Below are 21,431 nucleotides of genomic sequence, written 5' to 3' on the forward strand. Positions count from 1 at the left end.
CAGCAGAAAAGTCCATCTCATATATTTAGCCCAAATAATCAATCAAATACAAGCTCATGGTCCGGCGTAAACCCTGCAGCCCAGACCATCTCATTGTCGATTTACATTACAGTCGGCTTTCAAGGGTGATAAACCTAAAATGGTGTTTTTCTTATAAAAATAAATAAACATTTTTTTCCCTTTTTCTTCCTCGCAACAATCATTTCATGGTTGCGAATAGATTAAAGAAAATAGGAACCAAGCTGAAAAGCACAAGATCTTCATGACATCCACCAGTGAATCAGTCACATTGAATGTTAATAGGATTACAGTCGATCTTCATCATAAATGTTAGTAAGTAGAAAGCATGGAATGTTTTCTTGAAGGGCAGCGCAGGCACAGTCAACAAAACACATGGTAGTTTTGTGAAACTCAACACATCCTGTGTAGACCTTGGATACATCGAAACTCTCTCACAGAGGATGGACCAAAGGCAGCAAGGATCTGCACACCATATCTCCCAGATAAGCTTTCAAGTATCCCTTTCCACGGTTTCATAGCTCATTTATATAAGCTTGTAATCTTTTCCTGACAAAGGCCACCTTTATTCTTGCAGTTCTAAAGTGTTTTTACAAAAAAAAAAAAATGATTTTTCTTTGCTTTGAATTATTTTTTGGATATTTTGATATCAACATTATATATATATATATATATATATATATATATATATATATATATATATATATATATATATATGAGTGAACCATGTCAGAAGGGTATTCTCTCTCCTGCAATCCAACATGCCATAAAACTGCTTTTGTTTTGCGTAAAGAATGTGGAGCATGAACTCCAACTAGAACTCGTCAGTGTTTGGTTGATGCGCGAGCTACTGTGCACTATGAATATTTTCACTGTAAATTACACTGTTCTACAGTAGAGGTATGATGAGGTTGCAGCTTACAGAACCCAAGAGCCAGGCTAGAGACACACCTACTAAAATTGCAAACACTTGGTGTTTGGCTGCCAGGACTGGGTGTTGGACAGGCCACGCCCGCCTGGCCATAGCCACCCGACACTTGATTTGCTCAGCCTTGGGCACTGGAGGCAAACCTGCGCACCTGACTGCAGTCCCAGGCTGAGTGGGTCAGCCCCGCAACCCTAAGGTTTGCAGACCCGCAAGGCAGGGTCTGCAGACTCGAGTGCTTGGCCTGCAGACCCACACGCTAGGTGCAGACCCAGCAACCGAGTTCTATTCTGATCACCCTTGGGTTTAGAGGCTCATGTGGCTGGATCAGCATACCCTGCAAAGAAAAAAAATGAAAAAAATAATAATAACAATTATCATTATTATTATTGTTAAAAATATTATTATTTGCCTCATAAATATTATTTTTTATTATAATTAAGAGTAACATAATTAAAAATATTATTATCTGTATTAAAAATATTATTTTTTTTATTATAATTAAAAGTATTAATATTAAAAATAATATTATTTGTGTTATGAATATTATTATGGATCGGCAGACCCTGCCGAGAAGAAAAATAAATAAAAAATATAATAACAATTATTATTATTATTATTAAAAATATTATTATTTGTTTAATCAAGATTAATTTTTTATTATAATTAAAAATAATATAATTAAAAATATAATTATATGTATTATACATATTTTTTTTTATAATTAAAAGTGTTAATATTAAAAATAATATTATTTGTGTTCTAAATATTAGTATTTTTAGTACAATAAATAGTTTAATATTAAAAATAGTATTGTTTGTGTTATTAATATTATTATTTTTACTATAATCAAAAGTATTAATATAAAAAATAGTATTATTGGTGTTATAAATATTATTATTTTTATTATAATTAATAGTATTAATATTAAAAATAATATTGTTAATATTAAAAACAATATAAAAATTAAAAAAAGTAGTATTTTACTATCTAACAGACTTTTGAACTAATTATCATCTATTGCTAGATGTAACTTTCCATCAAATTCTACAAAATAAAAAATTAGACATATTAGATGATTGAAAACATTTTAATTAAATCACAAAATAAAAGGTGCAAGTTTATAAAAAAATTTACCTGACTCAAGGTTTTCATAAGTTTCAAAATCATTTATCAAGGTTCTAATATCAGTTGAAATTGGTCCATGATGCAATCAATTTCGACAACAAATGAGTGCTTAAACTGTTGCTAAAGATAGAGAACTTCGAAATTGATCGAGTATAGGACCACCTGTGCTAAAAGTTGATTGAAAAGCCACTGTAGATATATGAATAGCTAGAATATGTTATGCAACCTTTAAAAATATCTTATATTTTGAAGCATTACTCTTCCACAAACCTTAAATATCTAACTTATCATCATTGAGATCCTTACAACCATCAACCAAATACCTCTAAACCTCATTTCTATTTTCCACACTATCCTCCTCCTGTAAATGTCTTTTGAATCAAGCCAAAGTGTTAACATCTACCTCTATATCATCAATAGCATTAACATCTTGTTTATGCATATTATTATCCACCACTTCATTAGTTCACCAAAGTATCTTTCACCTTATTTGTTAGCAATTGTGCTTTGTCATAATTATACAAGTCACCAAAATAAAATTTCACATATTTCAACTTGAAACATGGATATAAAACATTAGCCACATATAACAAAAAATTCTAATTTGCTTCACAACCCCAATACTTCTTAAACTTTAACATCATATTCATCACCATTCCACTTAAAAGATTATCTTTATTTGTACACAATTGCAACAAGTTTGTATACATGTAAATCAATTCATTGAAGAAGGAATTTGATGTGACATGAAATGAGCTAAAAAATCTCAATGTAACCATGTAAAAGATCTTTAAGAACTTCATCAAAGTTTTAGCATTTTCCCAATCCTCCAAACTAGTTAGCCCTATGTTTTTTTTATTCCCATTTGAATCAACCTCCAAAAAGTAACTCATATACCTAGGTTTTTTTTCACCTAACTTCACAAATACCTTTTCAAACTTTGCAGCAGCTTCTAGCATAAGATAAGTTGAATTTCATCGAGTTGCAACTTCTAAACATAATGATTTCTTACACTCTATATGCAACTTTTTTGCACATTTCTTAAATGCAAGTTGCCTCGACGGTGAAGATCTCACAAACCTAATTGCATTTCAAATTTTAACAACTGAAATATTAATCTTTTTCAAGCCATCACACATAATGAGGTTTACAATGTGTGCACAACATCTAACATGCAAATGCTCATTTGAAAATATATTAGTTGGTCAATCTTTCATCGTATTTTTCAAAAATGAAATAGTCACATTATTAGAGCTTGCATTATCTATTGTAACAGTCAAAACTTTATCAATCCCCCACTCTAACATACAATTCTCAATAACTTGACCAATTATCTCACCCATATGATTGGAAACTTGACAAAAATTGAGAATTTTTTAATGCAAACTCCACTCATTATCAATCCAATGAGCTGTTAAACACATATAATTAAAATTTTGGATTGATGTCTATGTATCTGTTGTTAAAGACAATTGTTGACTCCTAAGAGCTATCCTCAACCAATCATTCTCTTCAACATAAAGTTCAAACAATCTCTCATAATAGTGAAACGAGAAGGAATGTCAAATCTAGGTTGCATGGTTCTAGCAAACAATTTAGATCCCTGACCCTCCATAAAATTAAAAGGCAATTCATTAATTATAACCATCTTTGCTAGTGCTTGTCTACATTCATCATAATTATAACCTATTGCCTTAAGAGTTCCCACATTTTGATCTCTCAATTCACCCTTCTCTATCCTAGGTTCTAATACCAAAACTTTTTGTTTCCTATCAACTATAAAAGAATACTTTTTGCACACTTTTAAATGACTCCACATATTACTTATGTCATTAACAATAGTATGACATGCATAATGTTTTCCACAATAATTACATTCAGCTCTAAGGGTTTTAAGATTAACATCAAGTTTTGTAAAGTGATCCCAAATTTCTACAAGCAAAGATATTAAGGTTTTCCTTTCTTTACACTCCTCACTCACATGTACAAGAGATAAAGGAAGAACTGGATACTTGGAAATACCAAGTGAACTAGAATGATTGCTAGCTAATTGGGTTTAGCGCAGGAAAATTTCCAATAACAGCTAATAAAATTGAGTCTTGGTTAAGAATGTTCAAAATCAAGAAGAATTAGCAGCTTCTAGGTTGTTGTATTTATGTTCCTATCCAAGAGCCAATGGATGGTCTTGATTCTTGAAATAGTGGGATCTAATAAAATATAGACATTTCTTGCAAAAATCTATATGCAAAAATCTATAAAGATATTTTCTCATTTTATAAATAACTCTAAGCAATTTATTAAAAAACTATCATAAATTTGTTAAATAATAAATGTGTGAAACACAATTCAAGACATTAGTTCATAAGAAAAGTTTAATAAAGACAGAAAACAAAAGGAAACGAAGAATAATTAACTGTGGCCTGTGGGTTAAGGAATCACAAGGAATATAAACCATGTTTTTAATTGTATTTACATGCTTTCTTGGAATATATTCATGAAAATTAATTGTAAGTATTTTCATAAATGTGGGAGACAGGATGAATGTCGGATCATAGAGCATATGTTAAAATAGATGATCCACTTATTTCAATCTAAAACAGATCTAATAGATAAACAACAAATCTAAATTTAAGCATATTTCCAAAATCTCAAATCAACCAAAATATCACTCTAAGCTCAAATTCTAATTTTTTGTAAGAATTTACCACTTTAATAAACACACAAATCATAGAGCATATGTTAAAAAAAATAAAAACAGAGATTGATAAAAAAAAATCATACTTAGTGTGACAAGATTCAAGGTCGGGTGTGAGAGAGGGAGGTGATTGGTTTGCTAGATTTGGAGGTTAGGTGTGGTGTGTGTCATACCCGTGTGGGAGATTGGGAGAGGGATGTGGCTGGTTTGTTAGATCTTTTGATGAAGATTAAAGGTTTACCAGCAGATAACAAGAGTCAGAAGAATTGAGATGAAGATTGATTAATTTGATTTTATTAGATAATGGAGAAATTATATTTGATTAGGATGAGAGTGTGAGAGATTCTGAGATTGACGGGTATTGCGGCTGGACACGAACAGGTATTGCTAGGATTAAGAATTAAAAAGCATTTTATTTTTTGTATTTATAGTACCTCCTTAACTGAACCGATTTGATTTGGTTGGGGTTTGGTCAGTTTCAGGTTTTTTAAATCGAAACCGAACCAATTTTTTTTTAAATAATCGGTTTAATTGGTTTTTTTTTGTTCGTTTTTTTTAATTTTTTCTTGGTTTGTTTACTCACCCCTAAATATTAATATCAAAACCATCAAGTTTCCTGCTGTTGAGGTTGGATTGCCAGAAGGATGCGAAAACACAGATTCGATCACTTCTCATGAGACAAAGAGAGAAATGACCAAAAAACTTTTCATGGCCACAACCATGCTCCAACAACCACTTGAGAAGCTACTACAAGAATGCCACCCTGATTGTCTTATTGCCGACATGTTCCTTCCTTGGACTACTGATGCTGTAGCCAAATTTGGGATTCCAAGATTAGTATTTCATGGCATCAGTTGCTTTTCTTTGTGCACTTCAGATTGCTTGAACAAATATATGCCGTATAAGAAAAGTTCTTCTAATTCTGAGCTGTTTGTGGTGCTTGAGCTTCCTGGTGACATCAAGTTCAGAAGCAAGCACCTGCCAGAATATATGAAACAAAACGTGGAAACTGATTTTACTAGGTTAATTCAAAAGGTTAGAGAATCTTCAGTGAAGATTTTTGGGATTGTCGTCTGTAAAATGGAAAGGAAAACTTATTTTAGTGTCACTTCAATTACTAGTGATATTCCACACTATGAACGTCTTTGTAAATCTTGTCAAGTTAATACAGAGAGTCCAAGATGGAAGAAAAGAAAGAGAGAACTATTTATATAAATAATAAAAACTTACATCTACATATCGGTTATGTTCCTATTTATATAAATAAAGGAAACAGTTACTTTTTTAAGTAACTCCTCTAAATACTTGGACCAGGCTCATCCATTATTGGCCGACCAAGCCTAACCCAATAACCAACATCTCCCACTCACCCATGAAGGACTGAATCTCTCTAACACATTATACTTTAAACTTACTCAAGAATTTCATACTTGACGAACAGACCGTAGAACCTGAAGCACACTGTGAAAGGAGCTTCAATATATAAACCTAATATAGGCTATATAAAAGACATCAACCTCATAATTAATTATTCCTTAAAGTGTACTAATATACCCCAAGCATTTTTAGTTACACATGACTGAATATAATTCAATCCCTCAAGAATTTCATACTCAATTCATCCTTATATTTACAAGTTTTCTAAATCATATCAAATCTATTCAAGTGATATAATCTCGGTCGGTGAATACAAGTAACAAGTATAAAACTAAAATTATTTTTCTTTCGCTCTCATATCAATCAGATCTAAATTACTTACTTTCTTAAGAGTATTTCTTTAAGTCGAATCATTCCATGACCATAGAATATACTCCTAAAGTAGCGATCATTAATACATTACCTCATGATATAGTCAAAAGTCACAAAGGGTAAGATTTTAAGAGCTTAGATATGATCTGCAGGACTCACATAATAAAGAAGCAGGGATCCATTCTTTATTCCTGGAATGGTCGCTAGCACATGTTGTATGAAATACATGCTATAGTGGATTTTACTCTTTTCTTTTCTTAAGACAAAGAGTGTATGTCGTTGCTCTCCTTGTTATAGGAAATACACCATATGAATCTTAGTCTTGTTGCTAAAAACATAGACTTCAAATCAGAAATTCTCATTTGCTCATTTGTCATTAATGGCAAATAAATAATTTTATACTCGACTTCAATTATAATAGACATATGAATGGTGAGAATTCATTCATGTCGATTCTTTTATTTAAGAACCTCATCTTGGTCCCAACTAAGGTGACATGTTAATAATCATTTTGAGTTAAAATTGTTCCCACTACGCCCAAGTCATTTATTGAGCATTAAAAATCAAATAATATCATCTCTACTCATCTTACTAGTGCTACAGGTTATTGGTCATGTGAGTGAGCCAATCTAAGTCTATTGACATACTTTAACAAATTGTACTATATGATACTCACAATATATTCTATAAAACAAATAATAAATAACATGATATAGTAATGGTATTTATTCATTATTCAATGATTGTAAGCCTTCGTATGATCCTATTGATTACCATTTAGAGTTTTTGACTAGGTTTGATTGATATCGAATAACCAATCCAACGATAGAACATATATCGGGATGTGTGCACATCATTGCATACATCAAACTACCGACAACGTTAGTATAAGGTACTTAGACATTTTCTCCTTTTCTTTTGGAGTCTTAGAACACATATCACGACTTAGGCTTAAGCTTCTATCAACATAGGTGTTCGTTGGTTTGCAATCTTACATGTGATAATGCTCTAACATCTTTTTGATGTAATTCTCCTGAGTTAAATCCACAAGCCTTTTAGCGAGATCTCTTATAATTTTCACACCAAGAACATAGTTGACCTTACCCATGTCTTTCATATTAAAGTTTGATGATAACCACTTTTTAGTAGTATTAATCATCTCTTTGTTATTTCCAGCTATTAAGATGTCGTCAACATATAAGGACAATATTATAAAACTATTGTTAGAACATTTTTAATACATGCAATGGTCTTTTTCCATCATTGTAAAACCATCCTTAAGGATAGCTTGATGAAATTTAACATTCCATTGTCTAGAAGCTTGTTTAAGACCATATATGAATCTTTTAAGCTTGCAAATTTTGCGCTCTTGTCCTTTACTCGAATCCTAAGGTTTATCCATTTAGATCTCCTTATTTTGTTCTCCATTGAGAAACGCAGTTCTAACATCTATTTGGTATAACTCTAGGTACATATGTGCGAGTATAGCTAAAATGAGGCGAACTAAAGTAATCCTCACAACTGGTGAGAATGTATCTTCATAATTAATTCCCTCTTCTTGAGTGTAGCCTTTCGCTGCTAGTCGAGCCTTATAACATTTTATTGACCCATCCGTCTTACGTTTAATTTTAAGAACCCATTTATTTCTAATAGATCTTTGTCCTGATAATAAATCAACCAAGTCCTAGACTTGATTAATTTTCATCGACTCCATTTCTTCTTCCATAGCTTTAATCTATTTTTTGCTTTAGGACCAGATAGAGCATGACTGAATGTTTTAGGCTCTTCATCATCTTGTGGAGCAATCATGAACGCTTCCCTCTTAATCTCAAATCGACGACGAGGAATTGGTTCACGAATGCTTCTTCGAGGTTGAAATTGCTAGTGATCTTGTTCTATGAGAGTAGAAATAAATAAAATATCACTCTGACTATTTCTAGAAGGATTAAAAGTTTCATATAAGTCCTATGTTGAATGGCTTGTTGCCCCATAATCTAGATTTTGCATTTCATATAAATGAAAATCTTTTTCAACCTCACATGTCTTTGGAAAAACTTTTTCTAAAAATACAACATCACACGATTCAATCTTCGCCAATCTTCCACAAGCTTTTTCACTAATAAATACGAATCCTTTGGAATGTTTAGAATATCGTATAAAGATACACTTCTTCCCCCTAGGACCGAGTTTCTCATATTTGTTGCTACCCAATTTTTGATCCATATTTTTGATAAATTTTTAGAAAAAATAAATAAAAAAGGCAAAAAAAATAATGAAAACCCTAAAATTTTCATTTTTGATATATTTGCATCATTTTTAGCATTTTCGACGTCATCTCAGAAGAATTTAAATTTTCAAAGATATTTAGAACGCGTTCAACTGTTAACGCGTTAATTTTACAATTACTGATTTTTCTTGTTGAGTCGACTTTGAAATTGCTCGTTTTAAAAAAGTACAAAAAAATATCAAAATTGAAATTTATAAAAAAAGAAAGAAAAGAAAAGGAAAAAGAAAGTTGAGGGACTAGTTTGATAATATGGCAACATTTTGCCTACAAATACTAGTCTACAGTAAAAAAACAGGGGGAGAAAAATTGAAAAAAAGGGGATGGGGGCCAGTTTGAAAAAAGAAAATATGAAGGAAACCTAAATCTATCTCTTCTCCTAGCAGCCGCCGCAGACCCCTGCCCCTCTGATTATTTTTCCTTCTTCCTCTCCCCGAGCCGCCAGCCACATCTTTTTTCCTTTGGCCAAAAACAGAACCAGAGAACCAAAGCTTCCCCCCTCTTCCTCTGTTTTTCTCCACAGACCAGCCGACCACTCATTCTTTCTCTTGGCCTTTGCTAAACAAACCGGAGAGAATCCCACAAAGACACTTCCTTTTCCTCCAAAAAAAAAAAACCCCACACAAATACACAGAAGCAGCAAGTCGCCCCTGGCCCTCTCGGCCACCTTCTCCCCTGGGCCATTTTCGTCTTCCCTGAAGCCGCCCCTTTTCTTTGAAAAAAAGCAAAAACTCTCAGCCAACAAGCTGCCGCACTCCCTGCCCCTCTCTTCCATTCAGGTCATCAACACACAACCCTCATTTCCATCTTCTCCTTCCAGCCATCTTCCCCTCTTTCCCTGTTGAGGCCGGTCGACCCTCTCCCTTTAGGAAACTAGAGACCCTTTCTCGGTTCCCCTCTTCAGCCGGCCATAGATCCACAATTCCCTCTTTCTGCCGGCCAAAACCAGATCTCCCTTCCTCTCCGCTGCTAGCCGTGACTCATTGTGGAGAAGATGAGGAAATGAGAAGGGAGGCCAGAGGATAGTGAAGAAGGGGCAGAAAACCAAAGCTTGGATGGGCGCCGATCTTACAACCATGGCAGTGGTGGACAACACCGCCGTTGTAGAAATGAAATGGAAGGAGGAAAGTTGCCTATCCAACCATCCACATGCCTGGTCTGTTGGCGGCGCGTGCAACGCCCGGCTCCAGATTTGGCAGATCTGAAGGAAGAGAAGCCGGACTGAAAACAAAGAAAGAAAAGCTACAACATGCTTGCTGCGTTTTTGGTTGTTTTGCAGGTAACGGCGGTGCTCACCACCGGCAAAGAAAGGAAGAAGCCATTATAGATCTCCGCTGTTGCCCGGATTTCGCGGCGGCGCATGAAACCACTCGCCCCAGCAACGGGGGCGCGTGGAGGAGACGCGCCGCCACTGCTCCACAGTGCCTGAGGACCTCCTGTGCAGTTCCTGGACATTTTAAGGACCTTTTTGTAATTGTTACATGCTGGAACTTGTATTTAAATTATTGTTAGTTTTTTGTTTAATTTATATTATTTTGTGAACATGTAAATATAGGTGGAAGAAAAAAAACATAATGAGAATGGATATGTGTGTGTGATTGTACTTTTCATTATGTATATTTTTGAATTATAAAAGCCAAAAGAAAGGAAAAAGAATTAAATGTTTTAATTTATGTATGGTTAAATATTCCAGGATAAATAAAATTATGTTGTATTTTTCATGAAAATGTAAGAACATGTTTCTACATATATTCTGGGATTTAATAACTGAATTATTTAAACCTTGAAATTTAGCTAATAGTTTATTTTTTAAAATTACATCAAACGACGAAGTAGTTTACCTTAGGTAGGGTGCGCTAGGGGTGTTAATACATTTTCTAGCCACAATCAGTCCCTTGCTTTTGAATCTTTTACAATGACCAATAAATTCGGGTTTCCTAGTAACCCTTAATGAAACACTAGGTGGCAACTCTCAAAGAACTAATCAAGCAAACGAACGAAAATTGCTGAATCGCCGCGCGGATTTTGACATGCGACAATATTCATGAGAATTATTGTGAATATAAGTTGCACATCCCCATGGATAGAAATAACCTAAATTAGGTTTGACGTCATTCCATAGTTCATATAGGGTGGGTAATATAGATTTAGAGGGTATACGATTAAGTATGTAAGCAGCAGTTAACAATGCATCTCCAAAAAAAAAATTGGTAAGTCAGCTTGTGCCATTATTAACCTAACCATGTCCAATAGGGTTTTATTTCTCCTTTCTGCCACACCATTTTGTTATGAAGTAAGAGGAATAGTTAGTTGTCTAGCTGTAACCTTTTCATCATAAAAATTTTAAATAGATCAGATAGGTATTCACATCCTTGATCGGTTCTTAAAGTCTTGATCTTGGTGCTTAGTTTATTCTCCACCAGATTGGTGTATCGAATGAAGCAATCCAATACTTCAGATTTATGTGAGATCAAATAAACATGACCGAACCATGTAAAATCATCTATAAATGTAATGAAATAATTTCTTTCATGCCTTGTCCTCTTCTCATTCATTGGGTCATAAATGTCTGAATGAATAAGCTATAATGGAATACTAACCTTTTTAGCTTTGTCAAATGGTAATCTAGTTGCGTTTCCAGCAAGACAATGCTTACAAATAGGCAATTTCTCTTCGGTAAGTGATTCTAAAAGACTAGCTCTTGCTAATCTATGTAATCGATCTTTATTGTGTCCTAATCTAGCATGCCTAGTTATGATATTACTATCATTAATAATGCTGGAATTTTGAACAACATAAATTGAAGCATCATAATTAATAGATACATTAACAGTGTCTAACACCATAAAACCATTTAATACAAAACTAGAACCATAAAAGAATATTATCCAGATATATTTTTACACAACAACCAACAAACGCAATATTAAAGCCCAATTGGAGTAAAGCAAGAACAGGCACAAAATTCCATCGAACTTTTGGAGCGTAGATATAGTACATCATGAAGATAAAATGTGTAATCACCCCGCAAACCCAGTTTGCAGGTACCAATCCTAAGCACATTAGCAGAAGCATTATTCCCCATGTATATGTATCTACTTCCCTTCAAAATTCGATGAAATTCCACAAAGGTTGTTCGATCCCTTGCTGTGTGGTCAGTTGCTCCTAAGTCTTTGGCTTAGTGCAATCACGAGCAAAGTGATTTAGGTTTACCACAATTGAAATAATTCATATTCTTGCCTTTCTTATTGCCCCGTTCTCACGCTTGCGCTTATGTCCACTACTATTTGCTTCTATTCCTCTCTTGTCATATTTGCGACCCTTAGCCTTATCCTTTTTTATATTTAGAGCCATATGCTTCATGCATCTTAGCCTCAGATATAAAAGCCTTGTTTATAGGCTTCTCAGCGTGAAGTCGATCTTCTTCAAGCCCGAAATGATGAGCAACGTCATCAAATGTCTTGATGTTGTCATTGTGGGTAAGGTTAACACGCATGTGTTTCTAATTACTTGGCAAAAAGCAGATAACTGCTTGGACTTGTTGTTCATTAATCATCTCATGCCCAACACCCCTTAATTTATTGATCATGTTAGACATGACCATAAGATGCTATCTCATCATCTGATTTTGGCACTTCTTATAACTATTGAATTTGAGGGTTAACTGGGGAAGTCTGGTAATGAAGGTTCCTCCATAATGAATCTTTACTGCATCCCAAACATATTGAGCTGAACGATGCCTTTCAAAATGCAACATTATATCATTTCTCATGTTGCTCAACATCAAAACATAAGCTACACGATCCTTGCGTTTATAGGTTTGATATGCTTCCATATTAAGCCTGTGCTGAGCAATGTTTCCTTACTCAGGTTCAACCATTGGTTGTGTGATTGTTTCCAGCATTTCTTGCTCTTCCAGGAGATACTCAATCTTACGATGCCAAACATCGTAATTCTTTTCACTTAATTTGTCTTCATAGTTCAAATCAACAATAATACTCTTAGATGCAGCCATATTAAGCGTTATTGACAGCAATTACAAATATTAGTATCTAGTACAATTTAATTGACATATTTTGCCACTCCATTCTAAATTAAATAAATAATATTAAATAAATAATAATCTAACACATACAATAGAAATGAAAAGAATGTTAAACATTTAATCATTTACCATTTGTATGGTCTAATTATTATTGAAAATTTAAATGAGTGCAAAATTATAGTTATTAGTTCCAACTAACAACTTCCACTAATCAGGTTGCAAATATTATCATATATATGCATATAATATAATTAAAACTTAAATTACATAAAATATACAGTTCACAATAAACAACCAATTATCTTAAAAAAATACAATATTAAGAATAATAAAATTCAGAATTATTTTATATTGTAGGCACATAAGTAGGGTCTCTAATTACATCATCCACTTCATCAAAGTCATCTCCTTTAAGTTCATTCTGCTCAAACTATGGAATGAATTTAGCAGCAGCATCCAAACGACTTGCGCTTCTTCCAATGCGTCATATACCTATTTTGGTATATTGACGTTCCCTCTCGAGTAGCATTTCATCGATGAGATTGTTGAAATCTAAGGATTACAACCTATATTCCAATAAAAGTCGCACCAACATCCATTTCTCAAGCAGAGAATTGAGAACGATTAACATTTGATGTTCCATGTAGAATTCGTAAACATCACTCATAGTCACTCTACTCATCTAATTATATATATAATCAATGTGCTCTTGAATTTTATGAACATGATTAAAGGCATAACTCAATAAATGATCAATTTGTTGGTGTTTATCCATTGTGACAAAATATTCTAAAAGCACATAAATATTATACTTAATATTTAATTAGACAATTTATATTAACAAGAAATTAATATTAATTGCCTTATTATTATTATTATTTTTAACTGTCAAGTGATAGTTACATATCTCTTAAATATGTGTTCTTTTGTTTATTTTTTTAACTGCAGATGGTAGTTACATGTGTGTGGTCACGATTTTGTTTTATCACATAACAATTATACAACTATTGTTTACAAAAGATATTTTCTAATTAATGATAGAAAAGATAAAATCATAACTCAATTACCTCATAAAATTTTGTAAATCCAAGACTCAATGGAAGAATTTTTTTAACATAAAATTTACATCTAACATTTATATAGTAATAGATGTACTGCATAAAAATAATATTAAAAACCATGGCTCTGATACCAATCTAGAATGGAAATGAAAACTTCAGTGCCATTTCAATTACTAGAACCAAAGTGATATTCCACAGTACGAACGTCTTTGTAAAGTACAAGATAGGAGAAGAGAAAGAGAGAATTATGTTCTTTCAATAATGAAAACTTACATCTACCTCCCTCTTTATATAAGTAGAGGAAGCAATTACTTTTTTTAGTCCTCTAAATACTTGGACTAGGCCCATCCATCATGGGTGGACCGGACCTAACTCAATAACCAACATCGTCAATAGTTTTTATGAGCTCGAGTTGGATTATGCTAATTTTTTCAAGGAGTTAGGGAGGAAGGCATGGCATATAGGCCCGATTTCGCTATGCAATAGAGAATTTAAAGATAAAGCACAAAAAGGAAAGAAAGCTTTAATTGACAAACATGAGTGTTTGAAATGGCTTGACTCAAAGAAGCCTAATTCAGTTGTTTATATATGCTTTGGAACTGTAGCCATTTTCAGTGATTCTCAGCTAAAGGAGATTGTGTTGAAGTTTGCTTCAAGTTGCTGTCAAAGACTCTGCTTTTTCTGTTATGATTTTTCTGCAATAATAAAGAGTTGTCCTAGTCTCTAGGAGCTTGTTAATCTGTTAGTTTTTTTTTGTTTCTATATATTTTTAAAGATTTCATGAACGACATGCAATCTATTCATTTCATTATAAATAAAATAGTAATAATAATTTGTTGGTTTAATTCTCTTCTACTTTCTTTCTTCACTTAAACACTTTCATTTGGTATCAGAGCAGTTTTCTTGAGGGACCTGTAATGGAGGTTGAAGCAAGTTTTTCTCACATTTCTTCTCCTATCTTTAATGGAGAAAACTATCAACTCTGGGCAGTGAGAATGGAGACTTATTTGGAGGCTTTAGATCTTTGGGAGGCAATTGAAGAGGACTATGATGTTCCTCCATTACCGAATAATCCAACCATGGCCCAGATCAAGAGTCACAGAGAGAGGAAAACCAAGAAATCAAAAAGCAAAAGCATGTCTATTTGCTGCTATTTCAACAACTATTTTCACAAGAATCATGTCTCTTAAATTAGCAAAAGATGTTTGGGATTATCTGAAGAAAGAATATGCAGGAGATGAATGAATTTGCAGAATGCAAAGCCTAGAATTGATATGAGAGTTCGAGCTGCAAAGAATGAAAGAATCTAAGACCATAAAGGAATACTCAGATAGGTTGTTTGGAATAGTTAACAAAGTCAGGTTGTTGGGAATATCATTTACAGACTTTAGAATTGTTGAAAAAATTCTAGTTACAGTACTAGAAAAATATGAAGTTTCAATTACTACATTGAAGAATACAAAAGATTTGTCTAAGATTACATTGGCAGAACTTTTAAATGCCTTACAAGCTCAGGAGCAAAGAAGACTTATGAGGTAAGCCCGTGTTACAGAAGGTGCTTTACAAGCCCAATATCTAGATTCTGATAAGAAGTTCTTAAAAAAAAAAAACCAGGCTTCAAGCAGCAATAAAACTACAACCAGTCAATTTCAGAGCGAAGGAAAATTTATTCAGAGAATTTTTTCACCATGTCAACACTACAATAAGATAGGTCATTCACCATTTAAGTGCTGGAAGAGACCTGATGCAAGGTGTAGCAAATGTAACCAACTTGGACATGAAGCAATTATCTGCAAGACAAAAACTCAGAAACAAGAAGAAGATGCTCAAGTTGCTAGTCAAGATGATGAAGATCAGATGTTTGTAGCCACGTGTTTTTCAGTTCAAACCTTCTCAAATCACTGACTGATTGATAGTGGTTGCATAAACCACATGGCTTTTGATAAAAGTCTCTTCAAAACTTCGCAATCTACTAAAGTTGCTAAAGTCAGAATTGAAAATGGTGATTGTATAGCAGTTAAAGGAAAAAGGACCATTGTTATCACAACAAACTCGGTACAAAAACAATTTCTGATGTTCTCTATGTACCTAATATAAATCAAAATTTTTTAAGTGTTGGGCAATTAATAGAGAAAGATATAAAGGTGATTTTTGAAGATAAATCTTGTTATATATTTGATGTTGCTGGCTAAAAAAATATTGCAAGCCAGTATGAGAGGCAAAAGTTTCTCATTTATACCATTTGAGGAGGAGCACACAGCTTTTTCAACAAAGCTAAATGACATAGAAGTATGGCATAAAAGGTTGGGACATTGTCATCAACAACATATGCTTAGTATAAAGAAGCATGATGTTGTAAAAGGTGTGCCTTCATTCACTGATCATTTACCAAATTGTAATGCCTATCAGTTTGGTAAGCAAAATAGGAAACCATTTCCAAAATCAACTTGGAGGTCTACACAGAAACTTCAATTAATCCATAATGATGTTGTTGGTCCTCTAAGCACACCTTCACTAAAAGGTAGTCGATATTACATTCTCTTTATTGATGATTTCACTAGAATGTGTTGGATTTTTTTTTATGAAATACAAGTCAGAAGTAGCTAGGATTTTTTGGAGATTCAAGAAGAAAGTGGAGAATCAAAGCAGCTGCAGAATTCAAGACATTCGCTCAGACAATGGTAAGGAATATACTTCATTAAAATTAAATCTCTACTGTGAAGATGCTGGTATTGAACATTAATTCATTGCTCCTTACACTCCAAAACATAATGGAGTCAGTGAGAGGATAAACATATACATAATTGAGATGGTTAGATGCATGCTACATGAAAAGAATTTGCCAAAGATGTTTTGGGCAAAAGCAGCTAACACAACTATTTTTCTTCAAAATCGACTTTCAACAAAATTGTTGGAAGAAAAGACACCTTTTGAAGTTTGGTATAATTACAAACCTTCACTAAGCTTTCCTAAAATCTTTGGCAATATATGTTTTGTTCATGTTCCACAAATCAAGAGGGACAAGTTTGACAAGAAGGCTATGTCGGGTATCTTTGTTGGCTATAGTACTGTTTCTAAAGCCTACAAAGTATATCATCATCAAACTCAGAAGATGGCCATTACCAGGAATGTTCATTTCCATGAAAAAGAACAATGGGATTGGGGAGACTCGCAAAGAAATGAGTTGCTTGAAAATCAAATCAAACCTCAATTGTAGGATGAATCAATTGATGATTCACCAATCAAAGGCACCAGATCTCTTGAAGACATTTACCAAAGGAGTAATGTAGCAGTCTGCGAACCAAAAGGCTATGAAGAAGCTTAGCAGAACCCAAAGTGGCAGAAAGCAATGCAAGAGGAGATATCCATGATTAAAAAGAATTGCATATGGGAACTAGTTGACAGACCATCAGACAAAAATATCGTTGGTGTGAAATGGGTATTCAAGACCAAACTGAATGTAGATAGCACCATCAACAAACATAAAGCTAGGTTAGTTGTTACGGGGTATGGTCAGATTTTTTGTGTTGATTATTCAGATATATTTGTACCTGTAGCAAGAATGGATACTATCAGATTTTTGTTTATTGTTTCTGTATATAAGAATTGGAAAGTATTCAAGTTAGATGTTAAATCAACCTTCTTAAATGGCATTCTAAAAAAAAAAAATTATGCTGAAGAGCTAGTTGGGTTTATAATTCAAGAAAAAGAAGACAAAGTTTATCTGTTAAAAAATGCTTTCTATGGATTAAAAGAAGCACCTATAGCTTGGTATGACAGAAATAATGACTATTTGACAGTTTCTGACTTTCAAAAAAGCTTACCTGAAGCAACTCTCTCGCAATCCTGTTTTTATAAAGCTTATTTGCCAAGTAATTCTAGGGTAGGAAAAAAGTGAAATTGTGTTCGAGCATCATTGGAGCTCACACATTCATGAATGTATTACTAGTTCAAGGCTTCAAGCCTCTGCCGCCTTCAGGAATCAAGAAGTCGTCTTGAGTATATCACTCTTTTGTCTTCTACTTAGGGTCGTGATGTAAGAGCGTATGTCATAATAAAGAAGTCGTCTTGAGTGTTTTACGCTTGCAGGTGCAATACTGGGAGCTATTAATCACGGAATTGGGCAATCATTAAATATAATTTGATCAATTCGGATCGATAACCATCTTGAATGAATTAAATTATTATCCTTATATATTTAGTAATAAACAAAGAAAAATAAGTGAAAAAAATATAATGCAGTAGTGGACGTTGTTATTCTCTTAATTTTTCCGTAACTATCTTGCCACTTTTTACTTTTAAGGAAATTTGTTTTGTGCGGATCAAAAGTTCAGATTACTTCGTGACAGGAGCAATGACGTGTGTGTAGTTAAATAATACAACGTTAAGAGAAAAGGCTAGCATGGGCTGGAAATTTCGTAGCTCGAGAAAAATCTAGCTAGTTAAATAGCACTCTTGCATCAAAATCTCAGATGCCTAGACCTGTCTGTTTATAAATACCAATTCATGTCCAGGAAGATATTGGGTCCATAAGCATAGAAAAACAAAATCAGCTCAAGCTTTTCTTCATCTTCATCGTCACTCCCATCTTTCACTGACAAATTCATTTCAGTTCTTTTTTTTTCCTACAAGGCCAGATGGGTAGTTTGGGTCACCAATTGCACATTTTCTTCTTCCCCTTCTTCGCTCATGGCCACATGATACCATCCGTGGACATGGCCAAGCTTTTTGCTTCTCGAGGCATAAAGACAACTATCATCACCACTCCTCTAAACGCGCCTTTCTTTTCGAAAACAATCCAAAAAACCAAAGAGTTGGGTTTTGATATTAATATCTTAACCATCAAATTCCCTGTGGCAGAGGCAGGTTTGCCTGAAGGATATGAAAATACAGATGCCTTCATTTTCAGCGAAAATGCAAGGGAAATGACCATAAAGTTTATCAAGGCCACAACCTTGCTTCAAGCACCCTTTGAGAAGGTGCTACAAGAATGCCACCCTGATTGCATTGTTGCTGATGTGTTCTTTCCCTGGGCTACTGATGCTGCTGCCAAATTTGGAATTCCGAGGCTAGTGTTTCATGGCACTAGTAACTTTGCTTTTAAGTGCCTCAGAATGTGTGAGGCTTTATGAGCCACACAAGAAAGTTTCATCAGATTCCGAACCTTTCGTGGTGCCTGATCTTCCTGGTGATATAAAGTTGACAAAGAAGCAACTGCCAGATGTTGTAAGAGAAAATGTTGAAAATGACTTTAGCAAGTTCTTGAAAGCATCTAAAGAAGCAGGATTGAGGAGCTTTGGTGTTGTTGTCAACAGCTTTTATGAGCTTGAGCCAGCCTACGCTGATTACTACAAGAAGGTCTTGGGCAGAAGGGCTTGGAATGTAGGCCCGGTTTCACTATGCAATAGAGACACTGAAGATAAAGCAGGAAGAGGAAAAGAAACCTCAATTGATCACCATGAGTGTTTGAAGTGGCTCGACTCAAAGAAACCAAATTCAGTTGTTTATATTTGCTTTGGAAGCACGACCAACTTCAGTGACTCTCAGCTTAAGGAGATTGCAGCAGGTCTCGAAGCTTCTGGTCAGCAGTTTATCTGGGTAGTTAGAAGAAACAAAAAGGGTCAAGAAGACAAGGAAGATTGGTTACCTGAAGGATTTGAGGAAAGAATGGAAGGCATGGGACTAATTATCAGAGGATGGGCACCCCAAGTTTTGATTCTTGATCATGAAGCAATAGGGGCATTTGTGACTCATTGTGGATGGAACTCAACTCTTGAAGGCATAACTGCAGGGAAACCAATGGTTACATGGCCAATATTTGCTGAGCAATTCTATAATGAAAAGTTGGTGACTGATGTTTTGAAAACTGGAGTTGGTGTTGGAGTTAAGGAATGGCTTAGAGTGCATGGAGATCATGTTAAAAGTGAAGCTGTAGAGAAGACAATCACTCAAATTATGGTGGGTGAAGAGGCAGAGGAAATGAGGAGCAGAGCAAAGAAGCTAGGAGAAACGGCCAGGAAGGCTGTCGAAGAAGGTGGATCTTCTTCCTCTGATTTTAATGCTTTGATTGAAGAGTTGAGGTGGCGTCGCCCCTGAAACAAGGCAGACAAGAGGAATGGTATTATGGCCGGCGCTTCACAGCGGGTGAATAATTTTGTTTTTATGAAATGTAAGGAATAAATAAATAGTATAGTGAGTGTTTATGGCAGTTGATCTCTCGATTCAAAGCGCAATTGTGGGTCCTAGAAATATGAGTACCTAGAGGTATTTTGGGTTTTGCACCCAGCAACATACAAATACCGAATTGGTCCTGCACTTTGCAAGAAATTATTAATAATATTAATTATAATAAAAATAATAATATTTATAACACAAATAATAATTTTTTAATATTTATACAATTAATTATAATAAAAATAATAATGTTTATGACACAAATAATATTATTTTTTATATGAATATTAAGAATTATAATAAAAATACTAATATTTATCACATAAATAATCATATTAAGAATTCCAAGGATGATTATAATACAAATAATAATATTTTTTATATCAACACTTTGAGTTGTAATAAAAATAATAATATTTATAATACAAATAACAATATTTGTTATTTGAACACTTTGAATTATAAGAGAAATAATAATATTTATAACACATATTATTATATTAAGAAAACCGACATGGGGTTGAGCGTGGACGCGTGTAGTTGCAACAAGGACTTGGACATGGTCGCGTCCACAACCAACGTGGACGTGTCCAGACCCAACGTGGAGGGTTAGGCGCGAACGCGTCCAGGTTCACCATATGGTTAGGCGTGGACGTGTTCAGGCTTAACGTGGGGTTGGACGGGGACGCTTTTAGACCCAACATGGATTTGAGCGCGGTCACGTCTAAACCTAATGTAGAGCTGGTCGTGGAGCGTGCAGACCCAACATGTGGTTGGATACGGATTCATCCAGACCAAACATGACTGTATTGCAACGAAAATGAACAAACAATGGTAAATTTTTAAAGTATTTAATGCTCCATCATGATCTCGCTTACGAAAGTCAAATAGTTTCTAAGCCCAAAGAAAAAGTAAGGCACAATGTTTTGTTCTAAGATTTTTTTGGAAAAAGTATTGATGATTTGAGTTTTAATATGTTATATAAAAAATTGACCAAACAATCCATGTGATATAAACTATATATTTATAAAAGATAATATTTTGAATATTCATACTGTTAATTATAATAAAAATAATAATATTTATAACACAAATAATACTATTTTTTATATTAATATTTAGAATTATAATAAAAATAATAATATTTATCACATAAATAATTATATTAAGAGTTACAAGGGTGATTATAACACAAATAATAATATTTTTTATATCAATACTTTGAGTTATAATAAAAATAATAATATTTATAATACAAATAACAATATTTTTTATTTGAACACTTTGAATTATAAGAAAAATAATAATATTTATAACACATATTATTATATTAAGAAAACAGACATGAGGTT

General features: G+C 33.7%; 1 protein-coding gene and 1 pseudogene across 1 annotated transcript; both read left to right on the forward strand.

The window, feature by feature from the left end:
* Window positions 1-5,360: 5,360 nt before the first annotated feature.
* Window positions 5,361-15,095, forward strand: LOC133673215 (scopoletin glucosyltransferase-like; the record flags this gene model as incomplete). Its single annotated transcript, XM_062093972.1, has 3 exons — window positions 5,361-5,833; window positions 14,290-14,550; window positions 14,804-15,095. Coding segments are annotated over 3 exons (1,026 nt in total), but the record flags the coding sequence as incomplete, so codon positions are not given.
* Window positions 15,096-18,372: 3,277 nt separating this feature from the next.
* On the forward strand, window positions 18,373-20,293 carry LOC133703742 (scopoletin glucosyltransferase-like; annotated as a pseudogene).
* The last annotated feature ends 1,138 nt before the right edge of the window (window positions 20,294-21,431 follow it).

The sequence above is a fragment of the Populus nigra genome, chromosome 1, assembly GCF_951802175.1.
Source record: "Populus nigra chromosome 1, ddPopNigr1.1, whole genome shotgun sequence".
In the NCBI taxonomy this organism is placed as follows: domain Eukaryota; kingdom Viridiplantae; phylum Streptophyta; class Magnoliopsida; order Malpighiales; family Salicaceae; genus Populus; species Populus nigra.